Genomic DNA, 22412 nt, shown 5'->3' on the forward strand with positions numbered 1-22412 from the left:
CTTCGTAATCTTTATGTTTGCATTTATTACTAATTTGCAAGATCTAATCCAGTGATTAAGAGACTAATACCGAATGCCATCTATGACAGAAGATTTAAGAGAGAAGTGCTATTCTCTGTGACTGTAAATTCAGTTTGTAATATTGGGAGGCATTCTGAAGAAAGAAAAATCTTATCAGTAATATTGGAAGATGCTAAAAGTCAAGATGATGATGACGGTGATGATTTAGCCCAGAAACATACACAAAGATGGCATGGAATTTGCTTGTGTATGTCTGTGTGTATATAAAGATTTTTGTCAACATTTTAATAAATGGTACAAACCATGAGCAACATCCAGCAATCTTGCAAGCCGACCTCACTTTGTGCAATATGATTCACCACCTTCCCTGCATATCCTGTCAATTGTGCTCCAAAAGTCTTACCTGTCTTCTAAATCCTTCCAGGGAAGAGTTTCCCAAATATCCAGAGCAGATGTTGGGGGTATATGGAGGGTTTCAAAGGGAAAGGAAGTCAGTAGAGATGTAGCTACACCAATTTTTCTGCAATACATTTCATGTTTCAGTTAACAGTATATGCATATGTCTCTTTAATTAAGACATCCATGTTTTGTATTAGTCATTAAATTGTTGCTAATCAAGTCTGAAATGTGTTTTGACTAATTTTGTATAGAAGCAATAAGAAATGTTAGAGTGTTGCAATCTTCCTTTTATATTGGTTAAATCCAATATAAAGGACTTAGAGGAGCTGTGCTCAAATTTCTTCATTTTGTATATAGTTCTTATTAACTTGGAAAGAGCCTCCTGATGCATTTTGCATTTAACTTAGGAAAGTGAGCTTTATAATTGTAATTAAATATATAAGCCCAACTCCAGTCAGGTTGTCTGTGCTGAAATTAGTGCAAAAAGTTAGTTGCAACTAAGGCAGCCCCCCCCCCCCATAATTTCATTAGGCTCTCAGTATGACTTTCTTTGACTTTTTTGTGGCAGTGAAACCCTGTGACAGACACAGTACATGCACTGAGGACAGTGCAGCGAGCAAGTTGGAGGTTGTGTTGCACAAAGGGGCAGGATAATAATAATAATAATAATAATAATAATAATAATAATAATTATTATTATTATTATTATTATTATTATTATTATTGGGCAGGAAATAAATTCTATTTAAAAGGATTTGGGGGATTGCTGGCATCTCCAGTCTACTTGTATGGTAACCTAGTTCGGTTCTTGGTAGTGGGTAATTTTGTGAACAGGACAAGAAGAATGGTCTTGCTAAATCACACAAATGACATATCCAATCCAAGCTTCTGTTAAAACAAGGCAATTGGATATATAAAGCCTGTCAGCAGGATATGTGTGCAACTGTACCCTTTGTCTCATAATGCTCAGGAATGATATACATAGGCATACTGAGTGATGTCTGTGTTTTCAGGTGTTATGAGCACCAGGCCACACATTTTCTTGTGGAGTGGGGTAGAGAGAAGGGACACACGGTTACTTCTTTGTTTTCTGAGATCTGCTGCTATGAAAGCCTGGATCACAGCTCAAAGAGGAACAAAGATTTGATGAGGAAAGGAGAATTGAACTGATGTGCAATACAAGAAGGAAAGATTATTTTTCATGTAATCTGCAAATTGGGGGTGGGAAGGGAGTGCCTAGGTATTTAGATACTAGCCTCTAAGGTAAGTATGAGGTCTTAATGAAATATCTCTCTCTTTAACGAGAGTGCCAAAATCAAGTTGGGATGTTCAGAATTTGAGAAAAGCATTCGTCCCTCTTTTTTTATTTCTTAAATATATGTACTTCACTTTTCTAAAGAAGGGTGGCAAAGTGTAATTGTTTTTTTTAAAGCTTCTAGTACAATCTTGAGTCAGTAATTTACAGGTTGTAGGACCATGCCATGATAATAGTGAATTAGTAAACATATTCATGTGCATGTAAGAAATGCTTTTCTGAACAATTTATATTATTTCAAACTGAACCATATTTTATGTAGGCTGAGTATAATTTGACAGAATAAGGAAGTTGTCTTCCTGTTCAAAATATTTAATGTATTGTTTTAGTTGAATAAAGTGACACAATTGATAGATATAGATCTACTTTTATCTTTATGGAAACAATGAAAAGAAAAGTCTGAGGAAAGTGGCAACTGTCTTCATTGCCTGTCTTATGTATTGACTAAAAGCATTACCATTCATTAAAATAACCTTCACTTTGTTGTTAGTACCCAAGCTATAAACAGTCAGCTAAGATTCTGAAGAACACATAGCCCCAAAAGTAAAGAAATCTCTGTCTTTGCAAAGTAATTTGTTGAGTTGAAGATTATTATTTTTCATCATGGTGACCCTGAGTTGCCTGACTGGGTGCATATAAAGATTAAGATGAATGCAGTTATTCCTTGGCTGAGGTCTGCCTCTTTCAGGGCACATTCTCCCTAATGACATGATTGATAGGCAGTCCCAGATCCAGAGAGGAACTCATTAATCACAGCACTGACTGAATCCAATCATCTGCTCCACCTGCACAGTGATGGACAGGAAAGGATACAATTCGGGTGCTGACATGGATACACTCTTTTGTCAGAAGGTCTTAACTTTTTCAATGTCATTGTATAAGCAGTTTCACATAAAATGCAGTTGTATCACATACACCTTCAAAAAGGTAGCTTTAAGGTATGTGAACATACTATTTTATGGAATCCTCAGGTAGCATTTATTATTAGTTAGCACATAAATAAATAGCAATTTGTAGTACCTATCAAATTATTTACTACCAAAGGTGTTCTGAAGTTGTATTTTTAACCCGTGTTATTTGTTTTGTCCTATGTAGTATTGTAGTAGTCAGACCAGAAAGACAAATAAGTACAAATATAACATTGGCATGGTTAAAATTATTAATTGCAGTTTACAGCTGAAATCTACATTATTAAGGCTGCAGCACTATACCATTTTTATTTAGTATTACACTGTGGCTTACTTCTGAGTAGACATAGGACCACCTTTCACATACTGTTCGTAGCAGTAAAAAACTAACCTTGTTTTAATTCAGAATATTACATTGTAACCTCTATAATAATTACTGTAAAAGCAAACATGCATTCACGGCCTATCAGTTTCTGGTATGTCTGACATGCCAGTGAAGGTGGCTTGCAATGCTATCACAAAAGTTGGATGAGACAGTATTAATTTAGATCATAATGTATTTAGAAAAGAAGGTGTTCAAGGAAACATCAGCCTTGCAAATAAAAAAAAAGTGTGGAGATACACATTTCTGACTACCCTTTCCCCAATGAATAGAAATATAAAGTTACACGTAAATGGCCTAGCAGAAACCTTTTAAAATATAGGATTTCTAACCTGCGCTTAATATAATGACTACTTCTGTGGCATTTTATTCAGGATTTAAAATATGGCAGATACTGAACTGTTGCCAGAAAAAGAATGCAGTTTTTCAATCCCAGATACTCCTTTTGCTTAATGTTTCTATGTTTTGTTTTCTTTAGGTTAAGGCAATGTTTCATAACAGCATCAGTGGGGAAATACAGGGACATAAGGGAAAAGAAGAAATTATGAGCTATTTGTAGGCTTAATATTTTCTATCTACATTAAAGGGTTCTTGTAGAAACACATTTTGATAGTTTTATGTATTGCAATCCATATCTATGACTGTAGCTGCATTATTCTCCTGGATTAACTCCGTGTGTGTGTGTGTGTGTGTGTGTGTGTGTAACATTATTCACTTTCTCATTGTGATACTTTTGTTTATTTTCTTTCCAAGTACTGTTACTACTGCAGAAGATGAGAGAAACCTAGAAGAGGAAGCTATTGAGCTTGAATTGACTGAGCAGAAAATAAACATGATGGTCCTGGATATCTGCCACAAACCAGGTGGCAGTGAATACCTGAGGCAAATTTATCACATCATCCAGCTCAATGAGGTAGGGAAACAGCCTTTTTTACCGAGCAATTAGGTGTGTAGTGGCCTGAGGCAGCGTCTGCTGGCAGCTAAGGGTTAGTCAAGGAGGTGATAATGCTTCCTAAAGTCAATAACTAACTCAATATTGCACTGTGTCAGACTGTTCAGTTTAAGCTTTTCTGCATTTATTTATAAAAGGTTACTTTAGATAAAATTATATGCCTTTTATTTATGTGTTTAAACTGTGGCATGCTTCATTGACTTGTTCCTGAGTTCTATTTCATAGACAGTGCAGTAAGTTAGCAGTTAACAGTAAGAAATTAATAGTGTTACAAAATCATTTGTTTTTACTTATTTAAAGAAAACAGAATTAAAAGTAATAACCAAATATCTTCAACCTAAAAAGCAAATTTAAACATAAATTTGTATATATAAATTACATTACAGTTTTAAAGCCCTATTTTCATCTACCAACTTGTCATCAGTAAAGATTATTTTACCAGTGTAAGAGCAACTGTGTTAATCATTTCGAAACTGCATCTGTAAAAGAAGGGTTAGATATAGTGGCTTCCCCTTCTGGACTGCCTTTTGATGCAATTTTGTTTTGGCCCCCCACCCCCAAAATAAATAGAGTTGGTCCTTCTTATAAACAGATTTTTTATACACGGATTCAAGCATACACGGTTTGAAAATGTTCCAAAAAAGTATAAATTGCAAATATCAAACCTTGATTTTCCATTTTTTATAAGGGACACCATTTTGCTATGTCATTATATTTAATGGAACTTGAACATACACGGATTTTGTTATACACAGGGATCTTGGAACCAACCCTCAGAGTATAACAAGGGTCCACTGTATATATAAGAAAGCACTCTCAGGGCTGAAGCAGACAGGCCAAGAAGAGTGGTCAGAGACTGCTTCAGCCCTGATTGTTCCAGGACCGCAGCAACCGGATGGCCTGCTCCTGAAGTGGGCTACCAGCACGATCCCAAATGAGCCACTGGCAGTAGTGGCTTTTTGCCATTCCTTTTGCTGGTGGGTTTGGACCACTTTAGGTGGCTTCCAGCTACTCCAGGGTTGTGTGTCATATAAATGCCGTGCCCCAAAGAAGTCAGAAGCTGCTCTGTTTGGTCTGTCTGTTTCGAGCTTTAGTCATTGTAATTATGGAGTGACATTGGTCTGGCATTACACATACACATATACATAATTTTACAGTTAAGGAATATGAATGAAAGAGCAGGTGTAGTATTTTTCTCAGCCTTGGATTATGTTTACTCTTTGCTTCAGTTCATTTTGGCAATGTAAAGTCTCGCAAGTGTTAAAACATGGATCCTGGAGTATGAATTAATTTAAATAGTTCTGAGCTCACTGCATTAATTTTTAGAGAAATTGAAGGATGAAAGCTTTCGCTGTCATATAAGTTTACCAGGTCAACCTTGGGCTTGAAATATACTGTATACACAGAAGACAGAAAAGGAGAAACGACACTGTAAACAATTTTACATGTTATGGATTATAAACACCTAGATACTCAGTAATCCTTCAAGTGTTATCTGAGACTCTGAAACTTTATTTTGGCAAATTTGTTCCCTCTCTAACCCTAGCCCTGTTCCTCTCCAACAATGGATGAGCATTGGCTGTGTAGCTCTAGTGCCAAATCTGTATAAAGTCTTCTTGCATAATGATGTATTCCTGAAACCTTATAATATATATTTAAGAATAATATGAAATGAAATTGTTCACTGACCACTTTTTTTCACAGCTACACATTGTCCATATGACTAGAGATAACTAGGTAGATATATTAGCATGGCATCACCAGTAGACTCTTTAGAACTGAGGGATGCTGTCTCACCAGTCTTTTCAGGGATTTTGTAACACCGTTGAGACAATATGAAGGAAGAATTCAAAGATATAGCTGTGTTAGTCTGTAGAATCAGTACGTAGAGATCTTGCAGCACCTTTGAGACTAACTGAAAGAAAGAAATTGGCAGCATTAGCTTTCATAGACTTCAGTTTACTTCCTACTTCTTCTGAGGAAGTATACTGAAGTCTATGAAAGCTCATGCTGCCAATTTCTTTCTTTTGGTTAGTCTCAAAGGTGCTACAAGATCTCTTTACATACTGTATGAAGGAAATTGTAGCATAACCTTTTGTGGACTTGTTCTACTTCCTCAAGTAGATCAAGTCTTGGAAAACTTATGATACAACTTCTTTTGCACAGCTAGTCTCAAAGGCAGTATCCAGACTGGTGCTTTGCGCCAGCCTGGATACGTGCTAGGGTTGCCTCGGGGCGTCCTTTACAGACGCCCCTCTACCCTAGCATGTAACCGCAGCGTTGTAATGGCAGCGCCCTGTCTACATGGGCACCGCCATTATGACATCATGGCTGCGCCGCCTCTAAATGGAGTGGCACGGGTGTAACGTGCACGCAGTGCTGCAGGGCGCTTGTGACGCCCTTTCAGCGGCGCCAGAAAGAGCTCCAAAACAGAGCTCCTTCCACCGCTTGTATTGGTGGCGAAGCCTTTATACAGCTGCGCCTGTTAAAATATATTTCTAAATTGTATTGAAAATGTTCAGATGTGGCAATGGTTAACTAAGGTTTAAAATGGTTCCTGTTGCAAGCCAGAAAGTCTAGGCCTGGAAGAACAAGTCTTCAAGGACATGTGCTGAGACATAATATAAACAAATGTATTATTGTTATGGTCCTGTGTAGCATGGTGACTTCATGGGAAAGAGGTGTGTCCACTTGGTGGGAAGGTTGATCTTTTGAGAGAACAAAGACTGATGTCACATTCAAGCTTCTAGCATGGACTCTGAAAGAGAATAGATGTATAGTAGCCTGCTGTAAAAGTGTAAATAGCAACAAAGTCAATAAACCCTCATTTGAGTGAAAATCTGTGTGGAAGTTACTTTGATATTGAGTAGCTGAGAAGACTGCATCTGTTCCAGTTGGTACCAGTTCAGAACCACCGGCAGAACGAGACATCACCCATCCCAAAGATCTTTTTCTCTAACAGCGCCAGCGATACAAAAGAGAAAGGGGTGAAGTGGCCCCTTTCTCTCTTTCCCCGCCACTGTCCGGGTGTCCTTGGGGCATGAAGCCCCAAGGACACCCTTTCCAGGCTGCGGGGAAGCGGCTTTTTGCCGCTTCCCCGAGGCCTGGAAAAGCGACGGATCGGGGCCTCGGGGCTGCCACTGTGGCCGCTGAGGCCCCAATCCATCGGGGGAAGGGCAGGTGCAGGCCTCCTCAAAGGGGCGGTCTGTATCCTGCCAAAGATCCCTGATATTCCAGACTAACACAGGTATGTCTCTGCAATTTTTCAGAGTTGTTTTTATTTTAATGACCAGATTGTAGGGTCATTTTATATATTTAAGTTAGTTAAGTTTGGGCTGATGTTGCTTAATAGGGTTTGCAATCTATGGATAGCTACAATAGACATTTACAACATTGGCATAATCATGGATCTGTTAAAATGCATACTTCTACACTGGTGGGAAAGACCAAAAGGGTGGGCAACTTTAAAGGATCCCAAAGGCAATTTGTGCCCTCCTCCAGCAAGCTGCACCTCCCTGAAATCTGGCTGTAAATGACAAATAGAGTTAGTTGCCATCAGCATACTGTTGACACCAGGCCCTAAAACTCCAGAGATTTTGTGTTTGTATTAAACAGTATAAGTTACAGAAGAGAACTCTAAGAGACTTCACAAGCCAACATCAAACGTGTGAACAAGATTCCCCTAGTACTAATTCTGGGCTCACACCTCTAAGAAATTGAGGCACTGTAAAACAGTGGCTCCATGTTCCATCCTAGTAAATTGGTTTAGAAATTTACCATGCTTGATGGTATGAAAACCCATTAAGAGCTCAAGAAGAAATGCAGGACCTCAAGTCTCATTGTCCCTAATGGTGGCATGGCTGCTAATGTGGCCACATGCATGTTCCACACATTTGAGAGAAGGCTTGCCATCCGCAGATGTTCAGATCCATGGATGGCAAGCCCACGGATGGCGAGGTCCCACTGTAATCCAGGTTACACCATATAAACTGTCATGGCTCAATTCTGTGGGATTCTGGGAATTGTAGTTTTGTGGGACATTTAGTCTTCTCTGTCAGAGAGCTTTCGTGCCACAATAAACCACAATTCCCAGAATTCCATAGCATTAAGCCATGGTAGTTACAGTGGTGTCAACCTGGATTATTTCTGTGTGGATGCAACCCTAGTAACCAGAGCAGGTTGTCCATCAAAGTGACCAAATCCTTCTCTGTCCCATAACTGGATCTGAATCCAGGTTGAAAGAGGCAGACTGAAAGTCTGAAACTGGAATCCCATGACACATTCTGGTGCCTTGCCCAAAAATGGAATATTGGACAGTAGCCAATAATTATCCAATACAGTGAAGTTCAAGGAGGGCTTTTTCAGAAGAGGCTTTATAACTGCCTCCCTTAGGCCTGAGATAAATGGCCGGAGGCACTGTTGTCAGGCTGAAACTAGGGTTTGGGAGTGCACAGCGTCCGCATGCTCCCGAACCCTAGCGTGCGGTGGTGGCACCATCAAGGTGGCCACCTGTCCACATGGGGGCCGCCATGATGACACAAGCGTGGCACAGTGCCCGCACATCGCGGTGCAGCGCTTGCATCATGGATGCACCACAGTGTGCTAATGACATACCGATGGTGGTGCCCACACACACCAAAAAGAACCCACTTTTAGCAGGTTCTTTTTGGTGCAGAGGGAGCCGTGCAGTTTGGTTACTGTGGGCTCCCTCGGGAGCAAAAACGGGTGGCTCCAGATCACCCTTTTGGGGTGGTCTGTCGAGCCCCTTAGATATGTTGGAACTGTGCCTTTCTATAAAAGGGTGTTTCCACTACTCTTACTGTTTTAATGATCTTGGATTCTAGCACACATGTTGGCTCCTACCTCTTTAAGAATGCACATCTTTGGGCTGCATAAGTTGACAAACATCCTTTATCACAAGACAAGAAGGGTTTTAGTTTACATACACCTGTATCAAATATAGTGCCCAAGTGAGAGTGGATCTGACAGATTCTATCTACAAACTAGTTTCTTTCAATATAATTTCTCCTTCTATCCAAAAAAATGATTGGTTTTGGTTCCAGAATTTTTTACTATGCTCAAGATGGAACTTCATCTGATTGTAGTTCTCACAGATGTGTCCCCTTCATCACTACAAGGGGTTTCTCTGTGTCCCACCTACAGAACAGTTAGTAGTATTTGCATCCAGCTGAAGAGTGGAAGACCAGAGTAGCTGGCTGAACAGAAAGGGGACTTTTCAGTCATGCTGAAGGAAGTATGGCCTGGTACAGAGCACCCAAAAAGGGTGGTCTGTTGTCGCCCTGATTTGCTTCACGAGGAAGCCTCAGCAGATAAGCCACGTGGCTTCCTCACAGAGCAAAAAGAACCCGCAAAAAGCAGGTTCTTTTTGCGGTGCCATAATGATGCCATAGTGCGCCAATGGCGCACTCGTGACGTCATTATGGTGCCATGATGTGCGGACGCTAGGCGTCCATCGCATCAAAATGGCAGTGCCCATCTGTACAGGGCACCTCCATTTTGACGTACGGAAGACGTACTTAGGTTGTAGGGTGTCTGTAATCGATGCCCCAAGGCAACTCTAGCACATCATCAAGACGGGCCACGAGGCCTGTCTGTACCAGGGCCATAATGCTGGCTATCCTGCAAAGGTTTCTCAGAATTATCTGACTATAGCTGTATATGTGGGCTTCTCTGAACATATGGTCCCACCCTTAACTTGTAATATTCTCTGTCCTTCTCCTTTAATAACCTCACCAGCATGATTCTGTCTCTGAGGCAGTCCTAACACTAGTAAGGGGATTACGTTTTCACCTGATACTATGGTAGCTGAATTAGTTTTTTCCAGAGAAGAGTCTACATATATTTCATAATAATGGGATTTTCATAAATCTTGTCCTTCATGTGCACAGAAGAACTAAGAGGTAGGGTCTTAGTAACCATTCTTTTCAACCTAGCAATTTAGCACATATGTAAAGTTGAAGCTTTCATAGCCGGCATCCATAGTTTTTTGTGGGTTTTTTGGGCTATATGGCCATGTTCTAGCAGAGTTTCTTTCTGACGTCAGAAAGAAACTCTGCTAGAACATGGCCACATAGCCCAAAAAACCCACAAAAAACGATTAGCACATATGCTTTCCCATCATATTCTCCTACTTTGTCTTCTCTGATCTTCACTTAAATGAAGCCACCTAGCTGAAAAGTAGTTATCAGAGTTTTGTGGCCGTGTGAATTGCAGGATACTAGAAGCTGTAGTCCAAACAAGTAAAAAAAAAAAAATCAAACTTTGATGCTCCATTTTATGTCATTGATTTGAAGAAAACATAGGCCCGAAACAAACGGACCAAATAAAGTGGCTTCTTGCCGCTTCAGGGGCGTGGTAATACATGTCACATGCCCCCAAAGCAGCCAGAAGCCACACAGAGACTGCGCCAAAGTGGCAAGAACTGCCCCAAAAAAGAGCAGATTAAATTCGCTCCTGCCAGTTGCCTATTTGGGCTGTGCAGTTGCACAATTGGTGCTGGAGCAACCAGAGGCCGCTTGTTCCAAACCATCTGCTTTGGCCCATAATTACTCTCTTCCTAATAGCTAAAAGTGGCATTTTGTGCTTTGAAATCAGAGAAAGGTTTTGTGTTTCCCTTATATTGTCTAAATGCAGAGAGTTACTGCACATAACTACATGATTGTTGATTTTATGGTTTTAACTGTGGTTTTAACTTGTATGATAATAATATTGTAATGTTTTAATTGCATTTTTTAAACTCTTTGTGACCCCGCCTCGATCCAATTGGGAGAGGCGGGAAGATATAAATAAACTCTATTATTATTATTATTATTATTATTATTATTATTATTATTATGTCAATTATAAGGAGTATGTTTCCATGCTATGATTTAAGTAGCAATAGTGATAGGGAGCATTATTATTAACTATTATTAACAGTAAGTATTGATCAAAAATTCTAAGAGTTTCCTGTTCCTGTTATCTTGCCCTTGTATGTGGTAATACCTCTTCATGTTTCCTCTTCCTATTTGTTCAACAGATTTAGCTCTCAGTAGCAAATACCAAACCATAAACTTATCACATTAACACCCAGTGATGCAAAACACATTGCTGCATTTGCTTAGAGATAAGCAAGTATTTATGTGAAATTTACATTCTCATTCTCATTCAGTGCAACTGACATTCACCTGAGCTCCTTCTTTTTTAAAAGGAATATTTGAATGAACAACTGTCTAATGAAGGATCTGAAGATGGCACAGCAAGCATTAGACCTTTAAACCTGACATTAAGAAGCAAGGAAGGACAGCCTGGTTTTGATCCTTTCCATGTGCACTATTCATATTGCACTAATGTGTTAGAAAAGGTTAGTGATTCATTGAAGAATTTTAACTTTTACTGGCGATGGAAGTGATCACATCATGTTAAAGAAATTGCTGTCCAAAAAGTGAAAAGCCTGGCCTTGTAAGATAACTTTTGCTACCCTTGATGTTATGATTAGAAGCATACTACCCAACTGACAGAATCTACTATTCTATATTTCCCAGATACTATCTTCTCCCATGTAAATCCTCCCCATCCCACTGACCAATGATTTCTGCTTCTGGCTATAGAACCATGCCATTCCTGGCTCCTTTGAAAATGAATCTTTCAGTTTAGGTTCCTGCAGTTTCTGTCTCTGACTCCAACACTAAAAAATGCACATTCTTGTTAGTTGTTATTCAGCTTTATTATGTGAATGTCATGCTAATTATCCAACTGTGGACTACATTTGGAGTCAAAGTAAACTCTAAGGCTTGTGGGGTGCGGTACAATCAGATGTTGCTGTTTTTTGTTGGGTTGTTGTTGTTTTTTAATTCAATTTCTTCTGCATCCTTAAGATTCAGGCATTATTCTGCTGGACAGACATTGCTTCTTTTAAAGCTCAAAGACCAGTCTTTGTCTCTTAGTAGATATAAAACAAAGAGGGATGTCACTATGTACAGTGGGAATGCAAGGGATATACAAGTTCTCAAAAGTACCTCATTCATGGTTCACAAGGAAATTCAAAAACTTTGGAATCTTAAGTTTTCGTTTCTGCAGATACTATTTTTAAAAAAAAAATTGAAAGAGCAGTAGGAGAAAAGTCTCCCACATTCTTTTGGAGGTTAATGCAGGATGGGTAGGGGAATCTCAGCAGGAATTCTCTTTCCAGAAGAACTATAATGTTTTTTTTACAGGTTTCGTGTGATCTAAACCCTTTACCATTTTGAGAATAAAGGACAACAGCAAAGGACAGATAACCTTTTTTTTCTCCTTGCCTCACCACATTACCACTGATTTAAAACTGCAATCTGATATAGCAGGCTGTAGATCACTTGCAATCTTTTTTGTTGGACATGACCCCCTCTGGCCTCTCTTGTCCTACCCACCTCCTCAATTCAGACAAAGTATTCAATTTTTGCTCCTTGGTGCTTCCAGTAGCAGAAGTCTTGTTAGAAAATGAGATGCAGTGCCCCACAACCCCCACCAAATCCACGCAACTACATTCTAGGGTGAAAAAAGCAAGAACTAAAAGTCAATGTCTGGCCACTTCTGGATTTTATGTTTTTCAGACTTGTTTTCACATTTCTATAGCTTATAGTCAGTCATGGCCCATGCACAGTTCCAAGCGTCTATGATATACACTTACCTGGGAGTTACTTACCTGGATTCAGTGGGACTTATTTCTGGATTTGCATGTATCACACTTCATTATAGTAACTGCAAAAGCTTTACTGTCTCACTGGCATTCCCCTTGTCCAATTACAGATATTTAGAAATACAAATACTATGACACTTGGTGTAGCTTCCATTGTACTGGAATAGCAGTAGAGCTACCTACCACTGCCTTCTCCACCTGAAGTCCCTGCTTGTCCCTCCCACACCATCTGCTATGGATTAGGGAGAACATTTGTTAGTGGTGGGGAGGAGTAGGAAAGAGAAGGAGAATGGGAGAGTCTCACTTGCGCAGGCAATCTCTCTTCCTCTTGTGTATTCACCCTTGCTCCCCATGTCTTTCCCATAGTTTAGCTCATGACAGGTTAGTGGATTTCTCTCATACAGCCTAGGCTTGATGAGTTTTGGGAGGTCCTATCACATACACCAACTGGAAATTGGTTAAGAAGACACATGTGAACTATGGCAGTGAGTGATGCAGGAGAGATGGGGGACACAAGAGAAACTGAAGTAGCATTGAGGAGGAGGAATAAAACAAGTAATGAGGGGAGAGAACGAGAGGGGTTAAAGAGGAGCCCTCAGTGCCATGTTAAGGAGATATATCTACTTGTTTCTCTGTTGTCAACTACTAAGCTATGCTACTGGAAATGAAAACGACTTTATTAAGATCAGTTAGAATTCCACAATACTGTGTAAACTTTTGTGTTCTTCAGAATATATGGCTGGGTGGTTTTAAAAAATAGGCTGGGGTAGAATGTGAGGTGTATAAGACAGAAAAATCCTCCCACCAATAAGTCCAGAAAGCCCAACAGATATTTATTTTATCCTACTAGGGATTTGTATAAAACCACTATCTCTAACTCTTACCAGGGCCTTTTTCTAGATTATTAAAATGTGGCTATCAGTGCCAAAATCAGCACTGCTATAGATTATGAAGTGTGACATTGATTTGTGCAGTTGTGACCTATTTTATCAGCTGGAGCATGCCCATTCCAGTGACATGTCTAGAATTCCTAGCTTCAATCAACTTAACTGTATTTTCACACTACCAGTTGTCATGTGAGTGAATGAAACTTTAGATATATTGTTTAAATCAGGGATGAGCAACTACCTGAAATTCAGAAATTGCACAGGTCTCTCACCAGAAAGGTGGGCCTACATATTCCATTCTCTCACCCAGTTTTAAAAAAAGATTTTAAATTTATTTTACTCAAATGTCCACTTCAACAAGTGTGGAGGCAGATTCAATATAAGAAAGGAGATATGCCATTTTAAACCTAAAAAGGCCTTTCCCAAAGCTGAGAGTGATCTCAAAGTTACTTACAAAACCACTATGTTTTTTTTAAAGCCTTCTCTGGGTCCCACCATTCAGGATAATTATCAACCAGTCTATAACATGCCATTTTTAGTCAAGATTCTCAAGTATATGGTGGCTTTGTAGCTCCAGGGATTTCTGGATGACACAGATTATCTAGATCCATTTCAATGGTTAAGGCTGGTTATGTGACGGAAAAGGCATTGATGGGTGACCTATGCTTGGACCTAGACAGTAGGCTATGATTCTGCTGACTCTGCTCTCTCTGGCTTTCAGTGCCATCAACCATGGTATCCTTCTGGGTCACCTTGCTTGGGAGCACTGTTTTACATTGGTTTCATTCTTTCCTGGAAGGGTGAACTCAGAAGGTAGTACTGGGGGTCTCTTGGTTGTTGGCCTGTGATGTCCCTCAGGGTTCAGTTCTGTCTCCATGCTATTTAACATATACATAATTTCAAATAATAGCATTTTTATGAGCCACCTAGATAAAATGTTCAGTTGCAAGAAGGTCCAAACAACTCAATATTTTTATATCTGGTTTGTATGCTGTTCCATCTGTTACAGAAGACAGTGATTAAAATATCTGAGAGCTGTTGAAAAAGCATCCATAAATTATAGTTAAATATTAGGAAGCAACAAATATATTTATTAATTGTGTGTTTATTTAGCATAATAAATTCAAATTCCATGCAAAGAGTATGAGACTCTCACACTAATCTTCTGAAATATTTTTATGATACCTTAAATCTTATTTTTTTAAAAAAAAATCTTGTAAAGATCTTGTAATTAATAGTATGTAATAAGGCTCTTAGCCCATCCTGAATAGATACTCTTTCATTTCTGTTCCTGGTTCTTTTCTTTCTTTTTTATTACACTTAACGGTATCTGCTTTCTTGTGCAGCAACAACAATCCGGAGATCATCACTTTCAGCAGTGAGGTATATATACCCAGCTGTGTGCCAGGCCAAGCATTAGCTCTGTCAGCATTTGACAGAACTAATCACCCACTGCAAAAGGAATAGGTTAAAACAGATGATTAACACAGTTAAAACTGGTAGTGCTTCTACATAATTGGTAGTGCATGTAGACGCCTGTATGACCCAAATATTTTTGTTCTGCATACATTGTTCCAGGGGCTGCATATGTCCCTCCACAAACAAACAAAGTGCCATGTAAGGTTTCCAAGACCCTGTGGTAGAATAGGTTTTGGAGCCACCTTATCCATATCCTGCAAGACTTTGCATGTACTAACAATCTTATCTCCAATGGTCTAAAACTCACCTTGTAAATCTACAACAGATGTATAAAATCAGTTAGCCCAGCAGATAAGGTATCTTGAGAAGCAAATTGGGTGGCTGGTCATATATAACTGATGGTTCTGACTTGACTCTTAGCAGCTGGTTCTGACTTGACTAGCAGCTTGCCAGTCCATGCAAATTGATCTGCAATAGATTGCCTTGAATTTCTGACTGAGTCTAAGTGAATCCCATCACCTGGCATACCTTTTAACATAGACATGGCTCAGAATGAAAGCATCAACAGAATCCTGATTTTATGGAATTTTGGCATCGTAATTAGTGGAATCATATGGCTGAAACAGACAGGTGGGAAGGAGCAGCCCAAGTTCATTCTGGCCAGAACCAGGTCAGGACTACACTGACTGCACAGCCCATTCCCAAAGTGGACAGTGGACTCTAGCCTCAACCTGCACCACCAGGAACTGGATTAGCCTGGCTCCTTTTTGCTCCAACTGAAAGGTCCAGAGTGTAGCGTCGGGCTGCTTTGAAGGTGTGTGTTGTTTGAATCCAACTCCTCTAAACTGGCCAGAAGTTACTTCATTTGGTCCGTCTGTTCCAGGCCATAGTAATATAATTGTGTAGTTTGAATTGGCCCCGGTGATGGTAGGAAAGACTGTTCCCTTTATGGATTAGTCTCATGATGTCATCACTTAGTCAAATCTGACTGACCTCCTTAAATCACTCAGTTCTACAAAAATGTTTACAGATTAACATTCAGTGCACAATTATTATTTTATACATAGTATACATAATAAATAATAGTGTATTTTAATTAAAATATAGCAGTTTAATTGAAAAATGTCCAGTAAGATAAGTATTTGACTTCAGAGACATCACTTTAAATTGGAGGTTTGTGTACCCACCCCAATTTTCCTGATTATTAAAAACACAATACTTGACATAGATAGAAGGATAAAAATTAAATTTGATCCTCATTTGGAATTCTGATATTTTTATCTCAGTGGTTACAGCTCTCTCCTCCATTCATTAATACTATAGAAGCATAAGACCTTCAAATGCTGACAACTCAGGGCAGAATTTCTCTGCTGTGTGACAAGATTGCAGTGCTCTATTAATCTGCAAGTGACAAGAAACAGCTAAATTGGATTGCAGGAACTTTTACAGTACTATCTCATTATCAGGATGGGGATTCTCAGCACATTCTGATTCTTATTTCTTTTTTAAAATTCTTACATTGATGATCCAGAGGTGATGTATAAATATAATTAAATACACTTGATATTATTAAACATAGCCATATAATAGTTCAGAGAACCATATGAACATAGGCAACTCCAGAATGTTCATCAGAAAACCCATGTCTCTGTACTATATTGTGAGGCAGGTGACAACTAACAGTAGGTTCTTAAACACCCAGTAGAGGTTTTGCTGCTTACCTACATTTTAAATAAAATTTAGTCCAGATCCTCAGTGCCTTTTAGCCTAAGTCTGTGACAAGATGCACTCACTTGTGGGAGAGATGATTTCTGCTAAAACTTTCTTCACCTATGTCTTGAATCTTTGGAACACTGTTGAAAATGGCACTGGGAATTGCAGAGACGGGTGGGGGGGAGAATTAAGGGGCTATGCAGACTGCTCCTAAGGGGCAGCCTGTGGCCACCTTCAGCTGTGCTGTATTGGGCCGTGGCAACTGGATGCTGTGACCCCAATCTGGCCTTTCCAGGGTGCAAAAAAAAGCAGCAAAAAGCGGATCCTTTTTGAGCCCTGGAAAGGGCGTGATAGCTGTGGTGCTGCAGCTTTAAGGTGCTCCTTTGGTACTGCATCATGTGGACGCAGCATCAGAGGAGCGCCATGATCCCATGCAGCGTGTGGAGCAATACACATGTCCTGACTCCGCTCCCAAGCCAGCCTTTGTGGCTGGTCTGCATAGGCTCTTCTATTTCTTCCACCAATGAAAACATCTGTTGCATTGATTCTTCCTCTGTAAATAGAAGGATCCCTCCCATCTGCCAAAGGACAACTCAGAGTGCAACCTTAGTATTTATCTCAGTGTTAATTTAAATTTGACTGTCTGCTGCTGACTTTTAGCTCAAGCTGAATGTTATTATTTGGTATCCTGAAATTGTTTACTTATTCATGCAAATCACCTCAGAAACCATGGCTGAGAGTCTGAATGTCTGTGAATGAAAAAGGGACATGTCTGAGGAAGCTAAAGAGATATTTTGTTTTCTTTTGTTTTTGATTTGCTAAAAAGCCCAATGTGTTTTGGCCTTTAGATGCACTTAAGGCCTTCTTCAGGTGGCTATTTGGACAAAAACTCAGAAGAGGTCTGAACATAAATACATCACTTCCAATTAATTAAGAACATCAATATATGTACAGTCGGCCCTTCTTATACATGGCTTTTTTTATACATGGATTCAAGCGTACACAGTTTGAAAATGTTCAAAAAAACTATAAATTTCAAATATCAAATCATGATTTTCCATTTTTTTTATAAGGGACACCATTTTGCTATGTCATTATATTTAATTGGACTTGAGCATACATGGATTTTGTTATACACAGGGGATCTTGGAACCAAACCCCAGCGTATAACAAGGGTCCACTGTATATGCCGCTTATATCCTGTACATACCCAGTTCAAATCAAAACTAGAAATTTCTGAGCCAGAAATGCCAAAACTACATGTTAATAAAGAATGTTAAGAACAGCTGAATTTTGTATATCTTGTAAATAGATAATATAAAAAGTTGATGCAGATAGCATTAAAAGACATATAGATGTGTCTGTGTTTTCTTCATGAGTTTCATTGGATGGTCCCTAGTTTTTGCTCTTTGAGAGTCTGAATACAAATGCTTTAAAAAATAAAATTGCACGAGAGAATAAAATTCCATAAAACTAATAAATTTTCATGTGCATCTTAAATCTAATAATTTTAGATTCCTTAAATGTATTATTTTTGTCTCTGTCTTTTATCTGGTTTGAATTCTTCAGATATAAAATCATTCATTGTGTGGAGCGAGTAAACAGTGCAAAACTGATAACTTTTCTGTATGAGAATGAGAACTGGACATTTACTGAGGATATCCATATATGTTACCTTGGACTCATTGGAAGAAAGGAGGGATGATATACATGTAACTAAATTTAATTGCATACGTTTAATTTGGTACTAATGCTCCCCAACTGGATTTGTATAGCCACATTTAATACTGGTTTGGATTAAATAGTTAGTCCAGAATACAGTAAACCTGTTTGTGTCGGGGATGCCATATTGTGTGTGTATGGATAGCACGTATCTGGATTGTCTGCTGGTCTCCTACTGAGCTAGTGGGTATTCATATTAGTAGAGAAAGATTATGCAAGTTACAACTAGGGTACATCAAGGAATGCATTGGTCTGTACTCTTAACTTTCAAGCAATGCTCTTGGGGCACTATGATCATCCAGAAGGCACTGTTGTATGTGTTACAACCTGTAAATTTTTCTTTGGTAGCAGCACAGAAACAGGCCTTCTCTCTCTTTTTTTTCTACACAAAGGAATGGTCAGGGCTCAATGATAGCAATTTTTTTTAAAATTGTTCTTCTGTGCCTTCAAGTCATTTCTGACTTCTGACAATCCTAAGGCAAACCTATCATGGGTTTTACTTAGCAAGATTTGTTTGAAGAAGTTTGCCTTTTCCTTCCTCTAAGGCTGAGAGACTTGCCCAAGGTCATAATTATAGAGTTGGAAGAGACGTCATGGGCCATCCAGTCCAAATCCCTGCCATGCAGGAACACACAATGAAAGCACCCCCAACAGATGGCTATCCAGCCTTTGTTTGAAAACTCCAAATGAGTCTGTTCCACTGTCAAACAGCTCTTACTGTCAGGAAGTTCCTCTTAATGTTTAGGTGAAATCTCTTTTCCTTTAGTTTGAACCCACTGTTCCATGTCCTAGTCTTTGGAGCAGCAGAAAACAAGCTTGCTCCATCTTCAATATGACATCCCTTCAAATATTTAAACAGGGATATCATATCACTTCTTAACCTTCTCTTCTCCAAGCTTAACATACCCAGCTCCCTAAGATGCTCCTCATAAGACATGGCTTCCAGACCTTTCACCATTTTGGTCAACCTCCTGTGGACATGCCCCAGAGGTCACCCAGTGGGTTTCCATGGCCAAATGGGGATTCTCTAGAGTTGTAGTCCAACACTCAAACCACTACAACCATGCTGGCTCTATAAGTTTTTGATGCTTAGGATAAAAAAAAAAATTCCTCTGAGACATCCCCCCCCACATGATTATTCTATGAATTCTTTCAGTACTTCCATATTTTATATGATTGTGTTCCTGTCTGGTTTTTGGACAATGCTTCGGGGTTTATACAAATGAGAAGCTGTATAGTAATATTTCTAATAATTAATAAGACCAACAACAGTGCTACAGCACATGCTGCTAAAACAACTGAATCTGACTGCTCTGAACCCATCCTCCCAAGTGACTCTTTTTTGGATTCATTTCATGGCTGGGACTTAATGGTGAAGCATTACATAGGGCTATATTGGCAATGTCTCTGCATATTTTTAGTGTAGCTGTCTGATGATCCTGAGATGCTTATGAAGCTTACTTACCAAGGCCTGTTACAGACAGCCAAAATAAAGCTGCTTTGAGTCACAGTGGAGGTATGGTGTTTCAATGATGCATGCGTCCTAAGAGTCCAGAAGTCGCACCAAAGCCATGCTCCAGCCCTAAGGACAGGAGCGTGGCTTTGGTGCTACTTCTGGACTCTTAGGACGCATGCATCATTGAAACACCATACCTCCACTGTGACTCGAAGTAGCTTTATTTTGGCTGTCTGTAACAGGCCCAAGTTTCAGTGACCAGAAAACTCATCATAAGAACAGGGAGCCTTCTCATACCTCTTTGGTAATTGCCATCAAGTCAGAAAACCTGTGGATGAGAGACTTCCAAGACACCCTGTTATGAACTGTCCAGTTAAGATCTTGCAACCAGAGAGCTGTGGCTTCCTGTATTCAGTCCATTCACCTGTACAACTTATGCATAGAGTTCCTGAAATGCAATTTGCCATTGCCTCTATAACATTGGCTAGACTGATAACATGCTAGACATCCAACATGTTTTTCAACTGAAAACCTGGTTTCTAATAAATGTTTGAATTTGCCTTTATCTCATAGTTGCCACAGTTTCACAGCTGAATTATTTAAACTTCATAACTATCTTTCAGATTCTAGTTTCCTTACTTGTTTGGGGATGGGAACTCTTTTTAACCCAATTGTCAAATGGTCTTGATTGTAATCTTTCATGTGTTGACATGCCAGTATTGAGCAAGGCCATAGTAAGGTAGAGAACCAATCATTTACATTTCTATACTTCCCCACCCTCATTCACACACATCATGATAAAGCCTTGGTCCTGGTTGTTGGGAAACGGGCCTAGTTATTAGTATGAATAAGAAGTGGGTATGCCAAAATAAATTAAGGGAGAGCAAGGAATGATCGGGATGCAGTGGCTTAGTGGTTAAGACGCCAGTTCTGATGATTGGAAGATCAGAAGGTTTGGCAGTACAAGACCCAAGTGCTGCATGATGGGGTGAGCTCCTGTCACTAGTCCCAGCTTCTGTCAGCCTAGCAGTTCAGAAGCATGCGAATGCAAGTAAATAGGTACAACTTGAACAGCAAGTTTCAACTTGTCTCGCAGCTGTCTCGCAGTGGATGCGCCATCGGCGTTTGAAGCTCAACATGTCCAAGACGGAGCTTCTTGTCTTTCCTCCTAAGCCCACCCTTCAACACTCCTTTTCTGTCTCTGTGGACAACATTTCTATTCAATCAGTCCAGCAAGCCCGCAGTCTTGGTTTTATCTTTGATTCTTCTCTGTCGTGTACCCCTCAGATCCAGACCACAGCCAAGGCTTGTAGATTCTTTTTATACAATATTGCCAAAATCCGACCATATCTCTCCGCCTCTACTGCCAAGATCCTGGTCCATGCCCTAGTGGTCTCACGACTCAATTACTGTAATGTCCTCCTGGCTGGGCTTCCTCTTTCTCACCTCTGTCCTTTAATTTCTGTCCAGCATTCAGCTGCACGCATTATCACATCCGCCCACCGCTCTGACCACATCTCTCCTGTGTTGGCATCCCTTCACTGGCTCCCCCTCCCTTTTCGTATTCAGTATAAGCTCCTGCTGTCCACGTTTAAAGCCCTCCAAGGGCTGGCCCCTCCTTACTTATCAGACCTTCTTTCTCCTCACCTTCCCACCAGGGCCCTCCGTTCTGGTAGTCAAGGTCTGCTGTCCCAGCCCAGGATTTCCTCTGCCCCATCTCGGATTCACCCCTTTTCACTCGCTGCCCCTCACTCCTGGAACCTTCTTCCCCCGCAAACAAGAGCCATCTCTTCTTTAACCAGCTTCAAAACGGAGCTGAAGACCATCCTGTTCAGAGAAGCGTTCCCAGACATTGCATAATTGTCACTTGCTTTTTGTTGTTCTTTTGTTGTCTGTTTTATTGAATCATTTCCTGTATTGCTATGTATTTTATATGTATTATCCTACTAGAGAGGCCCCTTCCCCACCACCTTTCCCTTCTCCTTTTGTGTCGTGTCTTTTTAGATTGTAAGCCTGAGGGCAGAGAACCGTCCAATTAAAAAGATTGTGTGTACAGCGCTGTGTAAATTTACAGCGCTTTATAAATAAAGGTTAATAATAATAATAATAATAATAACAACAACAACAACAACTTTGGTGGGAAGGCAACAGCATTTAATGCAGTCATGCTGGCCACATGACAACCAATGTCGTCTTCGGATGCTCTTGGGTTTAGTAATGGAGATGAGCACTGCCTCCTACAGTCGGTTACTACTAGACATTCATGTCAAGGGACTACCTTTACTTTGAACTTTAAGGGATGTCACTGTTTTTCACTGGTTAAAAGAAAGAAATTGATTGCATTTGGGTGCTAAGCACACTCATTTCCTGTCTGCTGAATAACTAAACGATTACAATTTGCTTCCACTTGGGGATATTCTTGTGATCTTTAAAACTTTACCCCCTGCTTCTGATCCTCATGACCAAAAGAAACCCTTTTGGGGCAGGGGTATGCAGTGTCTCTCTAGCGGCTTTTGTGATGTACAAGTCTTTTATCCTGTCATCTATCTTGCATATTTAGT

The 22412-nt window shown here is 39.8% G+C and overlaps 1 protein-coding gene across 4 annotated transcripts in view; it reads left to right on the top strand.

Moving 5' to 3' along the window:
• KIAA0825 (KIAA0825 ortholog) overlaps positions 1–22412 on the top strand; it is a 250061-nt gene that overhangs the window by 120189 nt on the left and 107460 nt on the right. For 3 of the 4 annotated variants that reach the window (XM_042449195.1, XM_042449197.1, XM_042449196.1), the window contains 2 exons: positions 3779–3938; positions 11188–11340. In XM_042449195.1, coding sequence (XP_042305129.1) covers positions 3779–3938; positions 11188–11340 — 313 coding nt within the window. Of the gene's footprint in view, positions 1–3778; positions 3939–11187; positions 11341–18242; positions 18376–22412 lie in introns of those variants that run through there. The other variant, XM_042449198.1, reaches the window with a different exon arrangement.

This window comes from Sceloporus undulatus, chromosome 2, assembly GCF_019175285.1.
Source record: "Sceloporus undulatus isolate JIND9_A2432 ecotype Alabama chromosome 2, SceUnd_v1.1, whole genome shotgun sequence".
Classification (NCBI taxonomy): domain Eukaryota; kingdom Metazoa; phylum Chordata; class Lepidosauria; order Squamata; family Phrynosomatidae; genus Sceloporus; species Sceloporus undulatus.